Raw genomic sequence first — 18047 nt, 5'->3', positions numbered from 1 at the left:
CTTTCCTGATAACATTAAAGAAAAGGTGTGTCTCGGATTTTTTTATAGAAATAATATTATATATTTTACCGTGTCAAAATATTCACAATATAATGTTTTTATTAAAGTTATAAAATAAAATTTATGATACTTCCATATCATAGTTTGAAAATCTACAAACATTATTGTAATGTTCCTCTAGCTTTCGTCGTTAACTAGTTTTTAATGCTAATTTATATATTTCATATAAACATATATAACTCATAATAAAATTTGATGCTAATTTATATATTTCATATAAACATATATAACTCATAATAAAATTTGAGGCCTTTTAATATAAATAAAATCATAAAATAATCTTCACATTCGAGATCCTTAGAACTCGGGGAGCACAGTTAGATGGGAACAACGTATGGAACAGATCTTGTTTAAGTAAAGTCATCGTCGGGTAATCTAAAGTCTTCCTTTCTTCACCCAAGTAGAAAGCTTTAAAATGAGGATATTCTAAACCAAGCACATGCAAATCTCGAAGGATCATTAAGTTGGATCAAGAAAGAAGGCCGAAAACCAAGCAGTAAAGCTCACGTTGTCCGTCGGGTACTACAAAGAAGGCAGGATTGGATGTAGTTATTGGTAAAGATGAGTACATTTGTAACAAGCTTACAAATGAGAGAACCAGTCATTTCCAGAAGATAAAAATAAAAGGATAGTCCTTTTCTAAACTCATAAAAACAAACCAATCAACCATTGTATTTCAACAAAGTTGCACTTCATTTTTATTTTAGATGGCAGCAGCAGTGCGAGTGTTGTTGCTTCAACTGCAAATCAGAGCCTAAAAACGTCCCTCGCTCTTGTTTCTCCACCACTCCATAAACTTAACTTGTGCTCCCATGGTGTCCACCCTGTAGAGTTGATACCAATGATTCGCAATCTCATGGCCGAAAGTCCAACCGAATGCACCTCCCGCAAGGAACGACAGCCCAGCACCTGTCAAACACACAGCTACAGGGTAAGCAACCAAATGTTTACAACCCTTTTACACGTCGCTCGTGGTCAACCTTTTAACAAGCTAGATACACTTATTGTGTCTTGTGGCTTGCTTTGAAGCAGATTTAAACATAGAGAAATGATTCCCAAGGTCTGAACATATAAACCCAGCTCCTCAACTCTTTCACGTTTCAACTTGAGACTCCTAAACTACTCTAAAATATCACCTCATAAAAACAAAAAATAGGAATTATTTTAAGCCAGTATTCATTCATCTCAACCAAAGTCATGACTTCATCAAGCTGTGGACATAATTAAGTATCGTTCAAGGTTCTAGCTGATGATGAAATGTTCTTCATTGGTTGAGGAATATATTGGACTTGCATGAAAATGGAAATTAAGAAATGAGTACTGATGAGAGATAAATGATAGTTTGAATGCTACTGCTATTCATTGATGAATATGAAGCAGTTAAGTGGAGAGACAAGGTTGAATACCATGCAAACTTCTAGAGTATTTCCAGGCAACGCCTGCAGTTGACACAGCTCCAATAAGGCTTCCTGTAAGACCAAAGTTTACAGCTTCTCTGGCAGTCTTCAACTGAAAAAGATAACGAGCAGCTTATAAATGAGGAATCCAAAGGGCATGTACAGGAGCTCCTAGTAAAGCCCCTAGTAAAATGTGAAACATGATGTCAACCATGCTTAACCCGCTAGTCTCTAAGGAGACATGCTGCCTAAGTAATTATTGGAATTTCATAAGGAAGAACGTGTAGGAATACGCAAGCGAAAAACGACGTAGAGCATGCACCCAGACCAAGTAGTTCACCTTAAGAAGGCAAGGGAGATTACATAATGAATCCATGATCTAACTAGAGAGCATTATAGGCATAGATATTAGTCCAGATGATAACCAAAAGATAAACAGGAAATTACTTTTGCATATAAAAATCAAACAAAAACCAGGGAAATAGGTGCGCTAAAAGGTTCCATTAATCAGAATGATGACAACCATCTACCAATACAGTTCACAAATACTTTACTAAAAAGCAATTGATTCCAACCCCGGTGAAACAAGATTGCAATATATCATGATAGAACAATGAATCTAAACAAACCAAGAAAAAGAGTTAAATGAAACAAATCAGTTTGATTGTAATGATGATATTCCAATTACAATGACGGGAAAGAAAAGAGAAGGCAAAGTATTATTTCACTTATTGTGATCAAAACGATTTCAAAAGACAGTAATTAAGTAGTCCTGTAATGGGCAGCACTTAGTGATAAACTGCTGATCATGAAAAGCATGTTAAAAGGAAATATTTGGTCCAGTTCCCCACTAATAATCACACTATACACCGCACCAGAAGATTGAAAAGTATAACAATCTTCAAATCAATACTGCACAACAAGGGTAGGGAGACAAGGAATGCAAGATCATAACCATTTTGCATCAACAATCATTGGGCTAAGAAATTATAGATTATCCCAAACTCAAAGTAAAAACAATCATTTCCATTGACCTCCAGCTGTTTTACCAAGTATCAAGGAGAAAGAGTGAACGACCGCATTTAATTTAAGATACACCAATGAACAATTAATAAATCTGGAAGTAAAAGAAAGGGAAAGTGGAAGATGATTTACAACGGGGCCATGAACGGGATCGGAAGCAATAAACTCCTCGACATCGGAGTCAGACCAGGAAGGAAGGGGCTTCTCGCGCTGGACGAAAGGGGAATAGTTGTCGAGGATCGAGAATCTCTCGGACCAAAACTCCTTGTAGCCCTCCCAGTGCTTCCTGAAGAAGGATTGAGAGGAAGAATCTTCCATAATTGTTGCGGCGATTTGAGAATACAGAAACTAATCCGATTGAAAGCAGAAGAACCCCACGATGGCCGATGGCTGTTCTCTTCAAGCTCTGCAATCTCGTTCTTGAAAGCTCCTTTTGTTTTGTTTCGTTTTTTGTTTCTGTCACGAGAAATAATGAAGGCCGAGGCTGCTGGACTTCTCTACAATTGGGCCCAGCTCTGGCCCAATTCTAAAGCCCATTTTCATTTCGGCCCAAAAGATATTTCTTCGACTAATTTTAAAAATAAATCCGGTAAAATATAGAGATGTCCATTTAATTCAAGTTAGTTCGGTTTTTTTTTTTGTAAAAAGGGTAATAGTGACATTTCATCCAAACCAGTGCTAACCACACTACGAGAGACGAAAGTGCAGGTAATGTCCGTTGGCGAAGTTGCATTAAGCATCCCTAGCAGTACAAAAAGAGAGGTCATGATGGTATCATCTACGTCTATACTGCTCCTCGTGGAGTAGATCTCACATCCAACCAAGTCTTTGACAAGTGAACAGGAGAATTTCCACTACTACTGGCCAAAGTTGTCTTAGAACTCTTCTGTCCTTTCCTTAAAAAACCAAAATCCAAGCATGTCTCACCAGATAAGACAATAATTATCCGAAAGCTCAATGCTACAACCTACGCTCAAGAGGATCTTAAAAGTGTTCGGCCTAATAACATTAGCCTATGCAAATCATGGTTGTTTGATTGCCAAGTGTCATTCAATCATAGGCCAGTTATAGCCACATACAAAGGTGTGTATGAGAAGAATGACAAATATTTGTAATTTTTAAGGAATGGAATAATTAGGAATCCACTGTCATTAACAATGTCTGCTGCCTATGAAGAAGATTGTGTATCACTTTGGTGAAACATAGCACTTGGTTAGACACCTTTGAGCTCAGCGTTCTGGAAACTGGAGGCGACGATCGAAATTTGGATCGAGCAGTCGCCTTTCTTGGCTACAAGCTGACCTTCTCCAATGCTCGGAGCTGAAGTTTGACGGGATAGTCTCGAACGCACCCGATTCGGGGGCCTGCACCAGTTGTCCATTTGCAGGATAGCTGCTTTCCCAGTTGATATGATTTTGTTTCTTTGCGTGAGTTTATTCTTTTCAGTATTGATTCATCAGGGATGATCTCTACCTTACAACTTCCGGTCGACGATGGTTCTTGCTCTGGCGAATCGGGTTTATTGCTGCTCGTTTCTTCAGCAACAATGGCCACAGTTCCATCATCCAGACCAGCACTCGACTCCTTGGATGAACTGCTCGTTCGCGTTTGTTCTACGTTGTCTTCCTCATCGTCTGGATTCATCTGAATTTAATTGAAAAAAAGATGTTAAGCTATGTTCCAGTTTCACTAGAAAAGAAGATTTCAGTTCTCACCTTTACATGTGTGAGATCGACATTGTTTTCTGCAAGGAAGGAGACAAATTCCTCAAAGTTTTCCTCTGTGGGACGGTAATGACCACTATGAGGCCAAACTGCCTGATACAAAGACGAGAAACTATCGTTAAATGACACTCGAGGTTCAAGACATGCAGTTTATGTAACAGCTCAAAACCACGGCTAGCAAATATTGTCCTCTTTGGGCTCTCCCTATAGGGTTTTACCTCAAAGTTTTTAAAACGCGTCTGTTAGAGAGAGATTTCCACACCTTTATAAAGAATGTTTCACTCCCCTCTCCAACCGATGTGGGATCTCACAATCCACCTCTTTCAGAGCCCAACGTCCTTGCAGGCACTCGTTCCTCTCGATCAAGCGTCCTTGCTGGCACTCGTTCCTCTCTCCAATCGATGTGGGACCTCACAGTCCACCCTCCTTCGAGGCCTAGCGTCTTTGCTGGCACACCGCCCGATGTTCGGCTCTGATACCATTTGTAGCAGTCCAAGCCCACCGCTAGTAGATATTGTCCTTTTTGGGCTTTTCCTTTCGACCTTACCCTCAAGGTTTTTAAAACGCGTCTACTAAGTAGAGGTTTCCACTCTTATAAAGAATTTCATTCCCCCCTCCAACTGATGTGGGATCTCATAATCCACCCCCTTTGGGGCCCAACGTTCTTGCTGACGTTCCTCTATCCAATAAGGGGTCAAGCGTCCTCACTAGTACTCGTTCCTCTCTCAAATCGATGTGGGATCCCACATTCCACCCCCTTTGGAGGCCAGCGTTCTCGTTAGCACACTGCTCAGTGTCTAGCTCTGATACCATTTGTAACAGCCCAAGCCCACCTCTAGCAGATATTGTCCTCTTCGGGTTTTTCCTTTCAGGCTTCCTCTCAAGGTTTTTAAAACGTGTCTACTTATAAAGAATGCTTTGTTCCCCTCTCCAACCAACGTGGGATCTCACAGTTCAGATAGTAAGAACTCCCGAGAAAAGAGAAGAAAGAAACTTGTACCTGTAGGATGCCGTTTTCGATAACCAATCTCCCAGCAGCTAATGTGGCTCCTCCAGCCAAGAAACTCGAATGATGAAACGTGCCCTTCATCTTCTTTCCAACATACAAGACTTTCGAGGTACTGAGAACAAATATCCACTTCTCGTGCTTATCGACTCTAGTCGTGTGAACAAGTTCCCCAGATCGCTGGTAAACGAACTTCCCATCCTTCACAACAACTTCATAGGCTGTTCTTTCCAACTGTGAAAGAAAAACATGTGGATGATTCAACATTCCATATGTAATACAGATTATGCAGATAAAGAATGAATGAGAGGCTCACTGGGCCCAAATACTTGATACACTGTTGCTGAAGTTTCACTCTGGGGCACTCTTCAACAAGATCTAATTCCTTCCCTTCTCCTATATCCAACCTAAAAAGCATATGCGCTTTAGTTTGTGTAACGTTTCGACATCTAACACGTCTAACACTCTAGCACCTCCGGACACGTGTCGGATACTTGCTATAGTTCAATATAATATGTACGCTAATTTTACAAAGGCAATACGAGTATGCATGTCGTATGCTTGTTAAGTATGATAAGTACTAAATTCTTAGTGCGAAAAATACATCAAAATCATCATTAAAGCACGTCAACTTTATACTTTCTTCGAGGATCAATTATATATGTTCTGAAAAGGAAGTAGATTTTAGTAAAAGTGTTGTGTTTTAGATTTCACAACACAACGTGGCACTATATCCATGTTGTGTTTATCTCGTTTTCGTATTCATACTTCTTAGTGTAACAGCCTAAGCCTACCGCTAGCAGATATTGTCCTTTTTGGGCTTTCCCTTTTGGGCTTCCCCTCAAGATTTTAAAATGCGTCTCCTAGGGAGAGGATTGATGTGGGATCTCACAATCAATTTAAGAGAGAACGAGTGTTAGCCAAGAAGCTGGGTCCTGAAGGGGGGTGGATTGTGAGATCCCACGTTAATTGGAGAGGGGAACGAAGCATTGTTTATAAGGGTGTGGAAACCTCTCCCTAGCAGACGAGTTTTAAGACTTTGAGGGGAAGCCCGGAAGGGAAAACTCAAAGAGGACAATATATACTAGTGGTGGGCTTGGGCCGTTACAAATGCACTGTCAGAACCTGGCTCTGATACCATTTGTCATAGCTTAAGCCCACCGCTAGCATATATTGTCTTCTTTGGGCTTTCCCTTCCGGGCTTCCCCTCAAGGTTTTAAAACGCGTCTGCTAAGAAGATGTTTCCACACCCTTATAAAGAATGCTTCGTTCCCCTCTCCAACTGATGTGGGATCTCACACTTAGTATCCAGCCTATTATACTCTAAATCTTTAGTTTCCAGAAACCCTGAATTCTAGTGTTGAAGCTTTAAATTTTGATAAAGGAATATTTACCAATAGAAAAAGGGTTGTTGGCTCTGACAATGAAGCCATTTTTCATAATACAGCTGCAAGTTCTGGCCATATCGATGTCGTGGATCGATCTGAAAAAACGAAAAGGAAAATCTAATTAGAAACAGCGCGTTCATAATCGAAAACAAGGACGACTATGTAACAATTTAGTTCTCGAGACCAATAGACATAACAGCCTCAAGCCAGTGCTGTAGAGCAAGCATTTGAGCTTTTTCATTTTTGGACAAACCCTTTCCAACCTGTAATGATGTTTTAAAACACATGATTAGATCCTTAAAAGATGTTTGGTAGGTTCAAAAAACATGGTGAAAATTTACCGTGGCAGCTCTGGTTCTTGCTCGGGACCATCGCGAAACAGCAGTTTTGTGTTTCTCAATGTCAAAAAACGACACGGAACTCCTCCTGAGCTCAGCAAAATTCAGGAGTGTCCACCTGAAACAAAGACAACCTTTGTGAACAAACTCATAATGTTTCCATTTTGATTATGAACAAAGACATGAGCCCATACACATACCAACTCTTCTCTGCAAGAACTGCACAATCAGCCAGCCTTCTCCTGGTTCTGAAGCTTTTATAAACTCTCTGCAATTGCGTTGCAGCCATATGCTCCCGGTTCGTGGGACCAAGGTCCATAATCATTTGGATCCCATCACGACTCTCGGCTATGGGAGATCGATTCTCCATGCCTTCGCTCTTCGGACTATTCACTACAATATGCAACTCTTCCTCCTCAGTAATCTTCTTCAAATCTTTACTTTTGAAGGTAACAGATGATTCTAATGCTGTCCTCCCCGATTCAACCCCATTTCCGACACCAATATGCTTGGCCAACGGACACGAAACGAAAGCCCCCATATTAGCAAAACTGGTTCAGCAAAGCTAAGATGAACACTATTCCAGCTACAATAAGCAACCCAGAAATGAGAATGAAAAATTGAACACAAAAGAAGTGATAAATCTTCAAGGAACAGACAGAGTCAATCTCTTAACAAACAAGTAGAATTTATGCTTACAAAAAGACCAACGCACAATCAATCCCAAGGATACTTTATAAGAAAACAAAGAAGTGCAAGATATAAATGCTAAACTTGAAGTCCAAGGAGAGTTTCCCTTAATTTTCAAGCCCACAACACTGCATTAACAGCAAAAAGAACAGGTATGTTTTCCATTCGAGGATTGAGACGAAGATTCTCCCATACCAGTCGTGTCGAACAACATATAATATCTCTATGTAACTCAAAATTACAAGTTTTTTCATTATACTCATCAACAAAACGCTCTTTCCAAGATTCCTCCTCTTCTTCGTTGCTCTTCCCCTTTCATTTTTTTTTTCCTTGATTCCGTTGCAGGTCTATCATTATCACTCTACGTGTGCTTAAGAATAAGCCACAAAGCCCAAAGGAGATATTCATTTAACTCGTGGGATTCACCACGAATAGAGCGGAGAATGGGAGAGACAGCAAAAAGAGATTTCTCCCCATTAGCTAAACTGGGTGAAAGATGTTTTTTATTTTTTATTCTTTTGAGACTCAACAAAACTCAAGATGTCGTTAGGCAAGCAAGTTGAACCGGACCATCAGATGCACCCCGCACTTTGTCCCCTTGTCAAGGGACCCTAGACATTTCCCTTGCACAGTCCCCATCTGTTGAGGATTATTGGGAGTGAGTCCCACATTGGTTCATTTAGTGGAAGATCATGGATTTATAAGTGAGGAATATTATCTCCATTGGTATGAGGCCTGTTGGGAAAGCCCAAAGCAAAACCATGAGCGCTTATGCTCAAAGTGGACAATATCATACCATTGTGGAGAGTCGTGATTCCTAACATGGTATCAGAGTCATGCCCTAAACTTAACCATGTCAATAGAATCCTCAAATATCGAACAAAGAATTGTGAGCCTCGATTAAGGGGAGGCTTATAGTGTACTTTGTTCGAGGGGAAGGGGAGGCTATTCGAGAGCGCTCCATAAGCCTCAGGGGAGGCTTATACTGTACTTTGTTCGAGGGGAGGATTGTTGAGGATTATTGGGAATGAGTCCCACATTGGTTAATTTAGTGGAAGATCATGGGTTTATAAGTGAGAAATACTATCTCCTTTTGGGAAAGCCCAAAGCAAATCCGAGGATTATTGGGAATGAGTCCCACATTGGTTAATTTAGTGGAAGATCATGGGTTTATAAGTGAGAAATACTATCTCCTTTTGGGAAAGCCCAAAGCAAATCCATGAGAACTTATGCTTAAAGTGGACAATATCATACCATTGTGGAGAGTCGTGATTCCTAACACCGTCTCCACCCTGCCCTAGTATTGGTCTCATAAAGGGTTTCTATACGTATCATCTATACACAATTTAGCCCTTAAGGGAAAAGAGGAACTCAAAATTTATAATATCATTCAAGAGAAACAATACATATTGTGAAATCAGTGGCCAGTTATAGCCATCTGCATGTGTGTATCTATCTACTTCTATGTATAATTTCATGTTTCTTCTCATTTCTCACAAGTAAGATTGATCATAGTACAAACATTTATCTGTACACTTAAAGAAAGGAATGAATAACAAATATTTGTATCATATTTTCTTCCATCCACAAACAATGAATGAATAGAATAATCAGGAATCAACAGTCATTACCAAGTCTGCTGCTGCTGATGTTCCCTTGAACAAAGGGGAAGAAGTTTGTGTATTGCTCCGGTGAATCATATCGATGGGCCTAGACACCCTCGGGCTGAGCATACTGACAACCTTCGGCGAGCAATGAAATTCAGACTGCACAGCCGTCTTTCTTGGCGACAAGCTGACCTGCTCCAATGCTCGGATCTGAAGTTCGACTGGATAGTCACGAACACACCCAATTCGGGGGCCTGCACCAGTTGTCCATTTGCAAGATAGCTGCCTGCCCAGTTGATATGATTTTGTTTCTTTGTGTGAGTTTATTCTATTCAGTATTGAATCGTCCGGGATGATCTCTATCTCATAACTCAAGTTTTTCGTTGGAGCTTCGATATCTAGCTCTGATCTCGTTTCTTGGTTTTCCATCTCGAGTTTCTCGATCAGGTTAACCCTATCTGGTATGTGAAGATTGGTTAACTTTGTACTCAGATTGATTGACCTCTTGGGTTCAAATAGTTTGGTAGTTCCCCATGTTTCTTTCTCTGGCAAATCGGATTTATTGCCAGTCATTTCTTCAGCCATGATCTCTGCTATGCAATCATCGGGACCATGACTCAACTGTTGAACCCAATCCTCCTCGGTCGAGCCGAGTCGAACATGAAGACTGCTCTTTTGCATTTGTAGTCCATTGTCTTCCTCGTCATCTGGACTCATCTGAATTGAATAAAAAGAAAAACATGTCAACCTATGTTCTCATTTCATAACAACATCTTAGATCCATGCTTTCCATTTCTCACCTTTACATCAGTGAGGTAGACATTGTTTTCTGTAAGGAAGGAGATAAGTTCCTGAAAGTTTTCTTCCGTGGGACGATAATGACCGCTATGAGGCCAAACTGCCTGTTAAAAAGGACGATGAATCGTTGTTAAATCGTAAGAACTCGAGAATATAAAGAAGAACGAATCTTCTAAAAGCTCTGTCTTTTACCTTTAGAGTCCCATTTTCGACAACCAATCTTCCAGCAGCCGATGTGGCTCCTCCAGCTAAGAAACTCGAATGCTGAAATGTACCCTTCTGTTTCTTGCCAACATACAAAGCTTTAGAAGTGCTGAGAACAAATATCCACTTCACGTGCTTATCGACTCCGGTCGTGTGAAGGAGTTCCCTGGATACCTTGTACATGAACTTCCCATCCTCCACGACAACTTCATATGCTATTCTTTCCAGCTGAAAGGAAACACATGAATGATTCAATATTTCGTATATAACAACACAAACTATGCGAACAAAGAACGATTCGATACAAGTTTTAGAGGCTCACCGGACCCAAGTACTTGATACACTGCTGTTGAAGTTTCACTCTGGGGCATTGTTCAACAAGATTTACTTCCTTCCCTTCTCCTATATCCAACCTGATTCGCGCACAGCTTTTAGTACTCGAAAACCAGAACTTTAGTATTGATGCTTCGAAATTTTGGTCAAAGTATACCTACCAATAGAAAAAGGGTTGTCCACTCTGACAATGAAGCCACTTAACATAATAGAACTGTAGGTTGTGACCGTATCGATGTCGTGGATCGATCTGGCAAAAGAAAAAGAAAAATAAAGTTAGTGATACCGAGTTGGTGACCAAAAATAGGAACTGGGTAACACTTTATTTATCAAATTCAATAGACTTACCGCCTCGAGCCAATGCTGTAAAGCAAGCTTTTGACCTTTTTCATTTTTGGACAGACCCTTTCCAACCTGTAATGATGTTTGAAAACATATGGTCAAACACTTTTCTGGTGTAGGTAAGTTCATGACAAGAGCTGGTAAAAACATGTAAAAATTTACCTTGGCAGCTCTGGTTCTTGCTCGAGCCCACCGTGAAAGCGCAGTTTCGTGTTTCTCAATACCGAAAAACGATATGGAGCTCCTCTTGAGCTCAGCAAAATCCAAGAGTTTCCACCTGCAACAAAGGTCACCATTATATACAAGCATAAAATAGATCCATCTTAGAGCAAAGACACAAGCAAGAACATACCAACTCTGCTCTACAAGAACTGCACAATCAGCCAGCTTTCTCCTCGTTCGGAAGCTTTTATAAACTTTCTGCAATTTCATAGCTGCTATGTGCTTTGGGTTGGTTGGATCGAGACATGTCGTTTTGATCCCATCACGAGTCTCCGATCTAGGTGTTTGATTCTCTATCTCTTTACTTTTGGGACTATCAGCTATAACGTGCAATTCTTCATCCTTTCGAGTAGCTGCAGCTTCCATTGAATCCATCTTCTCCAACTCTCCACCTTTGAAGCTAACAGATGTTTCTAATGCCATCCTCCCCGACCCGACCGATCTCATTATTTTACTCTCCAAATCTCGGCTATTGAAACTCACGGATCGCACCAAAGTTCTCACTTCATCATCTCCAAAACTTATGGATTTTACAATAGATTTTATCCAATTTTCTACATCAATGTACTGAGCCAAAGGGCAGGAAAAGAAAGCCCCCATTTCTGCAAAAATATTAGCTCAGCAACACCAAGATAACGAACAGTATTCCTGTAACAACAAGAAACCACCCAGAAATGAGAATGAAAAATCCAACAACAAACAGAAAAAAATGGACAAAATCAACCCCTTAACACACAAACTGAATTTAAGATTAAAAAAAGACACACATAATCAAACCACAAACATGTTTTAAAAGAAAACAAAGAAGTAAAACATACAAATGCTTCATGTTCAAGCCCAACAACAAGCCTGTTCTCCATTAAAACAAGAACAGCAGCAAACAAACAAGCCTGTTCTAGAATCATAGATCTGTGTTATGGTTCAGGAACAGGTAAAAGACTCATTTCATTTAGAAATCCAGATTCTAAAAGAACCAAACAACCTCAACCTTCAAAACTAAGTAACCAACAATGATTCAGGGGAAACAAAACAAAGAGAAAACGAGCATTACACACAGACCCATCTACAAAAACTAGTAGAACACTCCAATGGAAGCAAATATCAATGAAACAAAGAACTGGGAATAGCTCATTTGATCAGAAAACACACAAAAAATAGCAAAACAACAGGTGGGTAATGTAAGAAAAGCTTGTAATGGCGGATTTATACCTTAAATCGAAGGGAAGTTTTGAGGTGGGGATTTTGATTCGTGAAGAATGTGAATGAATGAGTAAGGTGTTGGGGAGAATCGTTGAGAGGAATCGAAATGGGTGACGAGTTTGGATTTATAAAGGAATCGAAGAGAAAAGCGGAAGAGGGAGTGAAAGGGACTTTCCCACCAGGGCAGAGAGGACGGCTGGTACGCGACTTTCCAACCAAAACCATATTATCCATTTTTATTTGTTACATCTCACCGCCCTTTTCATGATTTTAAAACATATCTGCTATAAAGTGGTTTTCACACCCTTAAAACGAATGTTTTGTTCTCATCTCCAACTGAGGTAGAATATCATTGTCATTCTATCTTTATGATTCTTCTTGTTCTTTATCTCAATATTATATTGTTTTTTAACTTATTAAAATTTTAGAACATATAAATATTATTTTTAATGAAGTAAAATATAAATAATTTAAAGTTTAAGCTGAAAAAAAAAATGTTATATTATTTAGATTTACTGAAAGGAAAAAAAAATTTTAATTTTATCCTTTTACCCTTTTCATTTTGTTAAAACAATTTATTTTATTAATAATTATAAATAAAATATATAATTTTTGGGACGGGGACATTTCTTTTTAAATTAATATATATTAAACAGTTTTCTTTTCCTGCTCTTATTTAATGGTCAATAAATAAATAAATTTATTGGAAATAGATCTAGAAAATTCAAAATAAATAAATAAATAAATATATATATATATATATATATAGTTCTAAAATTTCAAAAATTATTAGTGACTAATAATATGTGGTTTACTATTAAAATATATTCGAATTGAAAATATGGGTATTATTAAATGTAAATTAAGAATTTTTTAATTAAATTAAAAATAGCTTTATAAGATTTTTTTTTCCATAATAAATATTTGTAATAAATTTTATTGCCACTCTATCAAGGGAAGCTACCATGGTTGACTAGTTTATGGTCATTGTAACTTGAATCACAAGGTATTGAGGAAAAAACTTACAAATTTGATTTTTTTTTTTTTTTTTTTTTTTAATATTCATAGATTTAACTACAAAAAAAAAAATAATAATATAAATATTGCACGGTAATATTGTTAAAAATACCTAAACAGAGATCGAATCTCATCCGACGGTATAAGATTTGTATAGCTAGCCTATGTTCGAATCGTGCAAATGATTAGGTTTGTGGATATAATAAAGATATCATTTTGGTCGTTATACTTTAGAATTCGTTTTATTTTATTCAAACTGTGAACTAAAATTACTTCGATATGAGGTTCGGAAGGAAAGTAAATTAACTCATTGAACATACAGGGTCTAAAAACAATTGAAAAAACGTGAAAAGTAAAAAATTTAACTTTTCTTACCTTCTGTTTTAGTGGTAAGAAATTTATCGATAGTGTGTATATAGCTAAAATACTGAACTAAGAATTTGAACGTTTGACCTATAAAGTAATATTACTGATGTCTTAATCATTTAATTACGTTCAAATTCGCTACACTAAAATACTTTCTAGAAGAAAATGAGCGGAGATTATCTCATTTATTATCGATTACGATCTAAATTGGAGAGAGAGTGAGAAATTAGGAAGCTTATGGGGAAGGTTCCTTAAACAATTGAAAAGGCTTTTGATGTGCCATTAAATTCTACCATTGACGAGTTGTTTTCATTTTAGCCAAATTTGGCTAACTTAATCTACTCTACTCACGGACTCGATCCAACTTTGTTAATCTATCATTTAATGTGTATTTATTTCGGTAGGTTTGTCTAATTCAAGATTTTAAATGGGTCGGATTCATATACGTGATTCGATATGTATTTATAACTTCACAAATGGTAGGACTATATAATTCTAGATTCGATAAGGACCGAGTCTTCGTGTACAATTGATAAGTGTATGTCTACTTATCCTAAACTATGAACTTGGTCAATCTAGGTTAAAGACAATGATATTGTCAGAAAGTATGGTTCCGAAAGTGACTTCGTTTTATCTGTTCAGACTCAACTCCTCACACATTAGCAGATCCATATGTTGGGTCGAGACTTTGCACTCTTTCTTTCTGTGTGGGACGATGCCGGGGAGAGAAGGAATACGTCGAGACGGCCCAAGACTACTACAACTCAATTTTGGGTTTTCCCTCCACAAGATAAACCCAGTGCAAATTCAAGTTAAAAAGGTCGAGTTTTTAACGATAATTCAATTTTTTTCCTTAAAAAATCCAAATTAGGGTTTGAAACTTATAAACTTGAGAACATTTCAAAGGAAAATTGGATTTAACAAATAAATTAGCTAGTGGATTTGAATTGATCTTTCAAAAGACTTTATTTTTTTCGACAGCCATTTATTTATTTATTTATTTATTTTATATATTTTTTAATATTTTTTCTCTATATATTTGTTATGGTCTGTGGAATGGCCTGTACTCTGTCCCCCATTGGTCTAACACGTGCCAACCAACTATTTTCTAAATTATTATATTTTTGGACAAATTTAATTTCCTCTTGTAATTTATTAATTCTGTGCTCATTTTTATTATTATTGGATATATTAATATGTCAAATAATTAAATGCATCCATTTCATTCTTTTAAATAAATATATTATAAAATAAATTAAAAAAATTATCCTAAAATTAATAATTTGAACATATTAATTAATTTATTCACTGATATTTAAAAATAAAAATAAAATATCATGATCTATAATTAAATTTATTTATAATCCTGGTTTAAAAAATATTAATTAATTATTTAACAATTAAATGATATAAAAGCTATAATAAATAATTAAATTTGTCGGAAAGTAGACAAGTATGACCATGCATATAAAATTATTTATACCAAAAATCCAAAATAAATATATAAATAAATATATAAAAATGTGTTCACACATTGTTTTTTTTTTAATGGAAAATATAAAATTTTATATGATGACGTGTAACTTGTGTCAAAGAGCGTGTTTTGAACTCAAATTCTTTTATTTATTTATTTATTGTCCGTCGTATTAATATTATTTTTAAAATAATATAGAATTTAACACTAAAAAAATATTATTAAATATTTATATTTCATTAAATATTTATATAAAAAAAAAAAAAGTCACGTAATCGAAGGTTTATAAGTGAAAACAGGGTTTAAACGTAGTGTGTTATAGAATAATTGGTCATATAGTTTCAATCTTGTAGAATAATCTTGTAGAATAATTGGTCAGGGGTTTTTGTGACGGTGTGCAAACAAAAAGGTCAAACCTAGCTCCATAAAAGGCGTGGTTTTATTTGGTTTGGTTTGGTTTCGTACTACGTGTAATAAATATCACGACTTTCCCTCCCTGTCCTCCCTCCTCTACTTACTTTGGTTCGAGCGACAAATTTTCTTAGTAGGACTATCTGTATTGAAATGAATGACATATATCGTGGAAAAAATATTTGTTGCAGTTACTAAAGTACTAAGTTAGATGAGGCATGGTATCACCGACTGAATGTTAGTTTTCGTTATTGGGTAAAAAATCGTACCCGTAATTTTACCTATAGTAAAAAAAATAGTCAAGATTCTCCAAATAAATAATCCCACGAACTTAACATAATGGAAGCTACGCGATTTAGTAAATAAATAAATAAATAAATAAAACTATTTTATTTTATTTTATTTTATATTAAATGTCAAACTTATATTATTGTTATTATTAAAATAATTTTTATTAATTGATAATTTCTTATTTACCACCGAACTCCAAAAAGCGAGGCAGAGCTACAACTGTCACACGTGCAACTCCCATGCAAAAAAAGAATATATATATATTTTTTTAATTAAAAAAATGAAGTGGCGATCAGTGTACTTTTGACCCGTACGAACGAGTGGCACGTGAATGGTGAGTGAATTTACGAAAATACCCATAAAAGAGAATTTGGTGGTGCCGGCGCCGCAGGATGGAGGGTGTGGAGGGCTATTATAAAAACACGTAGATGGTAGGTCACAGTCCAATGAGAGAGAGAGAGAGTTGGGAACTGGTCAACGACGTCGTATGGTTTCGCATGGATTTGTCAGGAGTAACCGTCAGAGGGCGGGATTAGGTGACAGCTAATACTCACATTGCAGTGATCTCTATAGAACGCGTTGTTTTATTTGTGCATTTTTGCCGCTAAGTCACCGACGCTTGTTTTGCCTTTTCCTATGTATGTCGAAAAGTGCACATTGTGACTTTTTGTATTATTCTTTTCTAAAAATGCACTTTACCCACTCGAGCGGGTCGGGAGGTTTGAATGAGTGACTTTCTCGTCTATCAGTGAATTGATAGAAACAAGAGAGGTTTAAGCACTTTCGATACAGTAATAGCAAATAGGATAATTTGCTCTTATTGAACGTACTAATTGTGCGTTCTCTCTTACCTGTGTGTACATATTTTAAGCAGCCTTCTCGTAGATAAGTTAGAGGCTCGTGGTCTACGACCACTTTCAAGGGTAGTTTTTTCGTTTTTTGATGAGAAGAGAGTGGTTGTATGCAAGATTCCATGTCAGTTGGGGAGGAGAATGAAACCTTGTTTATAAGAGTATGTAATCCTCTCCCTAACGTTTTAAAAACCTTAAGAGGAAGCTCAAAGAGAAAATATCATATAAGACAATATCTACTATCGGTAGACTCAGACTTTTACATCATAGGTCATGGGACAACTTTTTTTAATGAAACGAGCCTCAACTTATTTGGATTAAGTTTAAATAAATAAAAAAATTTATGGGTTACGCTCGTTAGCGGACTCACCTAAAATAAAGTTTAATATGAATAAGCGAACTTATTATTAATTAAAAAATTATTTATTTTTAATTTCACCTAAAATGTTTTGATTTTGATTTTATAGTTCAAAATTTAATTACACGTCAATGACAAAAGAAAGTGGAGTTAGTAGGTAAGATTATTGTTCAACTTTGGTGACACATTTCTCCTACCACATCCCTTCCAAAACGCAAAAGGGTATTATTGTACATTCACACTTTGATATTCTAATTTTCGATAATAAATTATTTTATAATATTTATATAATAAAATGATATTATTTTCACATAAACTCTCATAATTTTAATTCAACTGTGTTTATTTGGTTTTTAATATATATATAGTTTTTCGTATTAATTTTTCAGGTTTGATCATGAATTTATAATCCAGAAATAGCTCCATTGGTGTGAAGGATTTTGGAGGAACCCGATAACAAAATTATGAGAGTTTTATGTTCAAAGTGGACAATACCATACCATTATGGAATCGGTTATTACTTTAGGTTTGGATGTGAATATCCGAAGTTTGAAGTGGCCACAAAATAGATGGCGACAATTAAGATTATGGGTAATTAATACCCATTGACCCAAAAATTGTGGCAAATTTTTACCAATTCTAAGCTCATTAATGATGAATAATGTATATTATCAATAAATTGGAGTGGCAACTTATATAGTTGCCACACCCATCGAGTCAACTTATAACGTGTATGTGTCAAGAAGCTTCACTATAACCCATTTCTATATCTAGCACATCATTGAGACTCGTTCATCACTACTATATGTTGATGATAATGCCTTATAATGAATTATTTGTCGTACCTCACGTGAGCGTTGTTTCGTTCGTGTGTTCATTTGTCTATTTTGTAAGGGATGAGTGATTTTAAGTGAATCGAAGTGTTTTGGATGAATAGAGACAAATGG

At 36.7% G+C, this 18047-nt stretch overlaps 3 protein-coding genes across 3 annotated transcripts; all 3 read right to left on the bottom strand.

The window, feature by feature from the left end:
* Positions 1-580: 580 nt before the first annotated feature.
* On the bottom strand, positions 581-2929 carry LOC111793450 (succinate dehydrogenase subunit 6, mitochondrial). Its single transcript, XM_023675332.2, has 3 exons — positions 2613-2929; positions 1467-1569; positions 581-969 (listed from the first exon to the last, which is right to left on the bottom strand). The coding sequence occupies exons 1-3, from the start codon at positions 2796-2798 to the stop codon at positions 815-817; spliced, it is 444 nt and encodes a 147-aa protein (XP_023531100.1). The 5' UTR covers positions 2799-2929; the 3' UTR covers positions 581-814.
* Positions 2930-3259: 330 nt separating this feature from the next.
* On the bottom strand, positions 3260-9399 carry LOC111793446 (IQ domain-containing protein IQM2-like). The gene is made up of 9 exons (XM_087122958.1): positions 9258-9399; positions 7137-7522; positions 6940-7054; positions 6796-6861; positions 6605-6693; positions 5527-5617; positions 5205-5444; positions 4196-4297; positions 3260-4124 (listed from the first exon to the last, which is right to left on the bottom strand). The coding sequence occupies exons 2-9, from the start codon at positions 7475-7477 to the stop codon at positions 3771-3773; spliced, it is 1398 nt and encodes a 465-aa protein (XP_086979084.1). The 5' UTR covers positions 7478-7522; positions 9258-9399; the 3' UTR covers positions 3260-3770.
* Positions 8980-12532, bottom strand: LOC111793445 (IQ domain-containing protein IQM2-like). Its single transcript, XM_023675325.2, has 9 exons — positions 12342-12532; positions 11263-11780; positions 11073-11187; positions 10917-10982; positions 10730-10818; positions 10558-10648; positions 10224-10463; positions 10034-10135; positions 8980-9950 (listed from the first exon to the last, which is right to left on the bottom strand). Exons 2-9 carry the CDS (start codon positions 11730-11732, stop codon positions 9237-9239), a joined length of 1887 nt encoding a protein of 628 aa, XP_023531093.2. The 5' UTR covers positions 11733-11780; positions 12342-12532; the 3' UTR covers positions 8980-9236.
* Positions 12533-18047: the final 5515 nt, after the last annotated feature.

This window comes from Cucurbita pepo, chromosome 4, assembly GCF_057944985.1.
Source record: "Cucurbita pepo subsp. pepo isolate OVF chromosome 4, ASM5794498v1, whole genome shotgun sequence".
Taxonomy (NCBI): domain Eukaryota; kingdom Viridiplantae; phylum Streptophyta; class Magnoliopsida; order Cucurbitales; family Cucurbitaceae; genus Cucurbita; species Cucurbita pepo.
Note: the sequence above shows the minus strand (reverse complement) of the source record. Positions and strands in the feature narration are given on the sequence as shown.

What these genes read in the sequence shown, in the direction of transcription:
- LOC111793446 (XM_087122958.1), bottom strand. Translation starts at nt 7,477, where the DNA reads ATGGGGGCTTTCGTTTCGTGTCCGTTGGCCAAGCATATTGGTGTCGGA. An exon ending in GTTCTTGCAGAGAAGAGTTG is followed by an intron (nt 7,055 to 7,136) that starts GTATGTGTATGG and finishes TCTTTGTTTCAG; the next exon opens with GTGGACACTCCTGAATTTTG. An exon ending in TACAGCACTGGCTTGAGGCT is followed by an intron (nt 6,694 to 6,795) that starts GTTATGTCTATT and finishes TCGTTTTTTCAG; the next exon opens with ATCGATCCACGACATCGATA.
- LOC111793450 (XM_023675332.2), bottom strand. Translation starts at nt 2,798, where the DNA reads ATGGAAGATTCTTCCTCTCAATCCTTCTTCAGGAAGCACTGGGAGGGC. An exon ending in ATCCCGTTCATGGCCCCGTT is followed by an intron (nt 1,570 to 2,612) that starts GTAAATCATCTT and finishes TATCTTTTTCAG; the next exon opens with TTGAAGACTGCCAGAGAAGC. An exon ending in ATACTCTAGAAGTTTGCATG is followed by an intron (nt 970 to 1,466) that starts GTATTCAACCTT and finishes TGTGTTTGACAG; the next exon opens with GTGCTGGGCTGTCGTTCCTT.
- LOC111793445 (XM_023675325.2), bottom strand. Translation starts at nt 11,732, where the DNA reads ATGGGGGCTTTCTTTTCCTGCCCTTTGGCTCAGTACATTGATGTAGAA. An exon ending in CAAGAACCAGAGCTGCCAAG is followed by an intron (nt 10,983 to 11,072) that starts GTAAATTTTTAC and finishes ACATCATTACAG; the next exon opens with GTTGGAAAGGGTCTGTCCAA. An exon ending in GTATCAAGTACTTGGGTCCG is followed by an intron (nt 10,464 to 10,557) that starts GTGAGCCTCTAA and finishes GTTTCCTTTCAG; the next exon opens with CTGGAAAGAATAGCATATGA.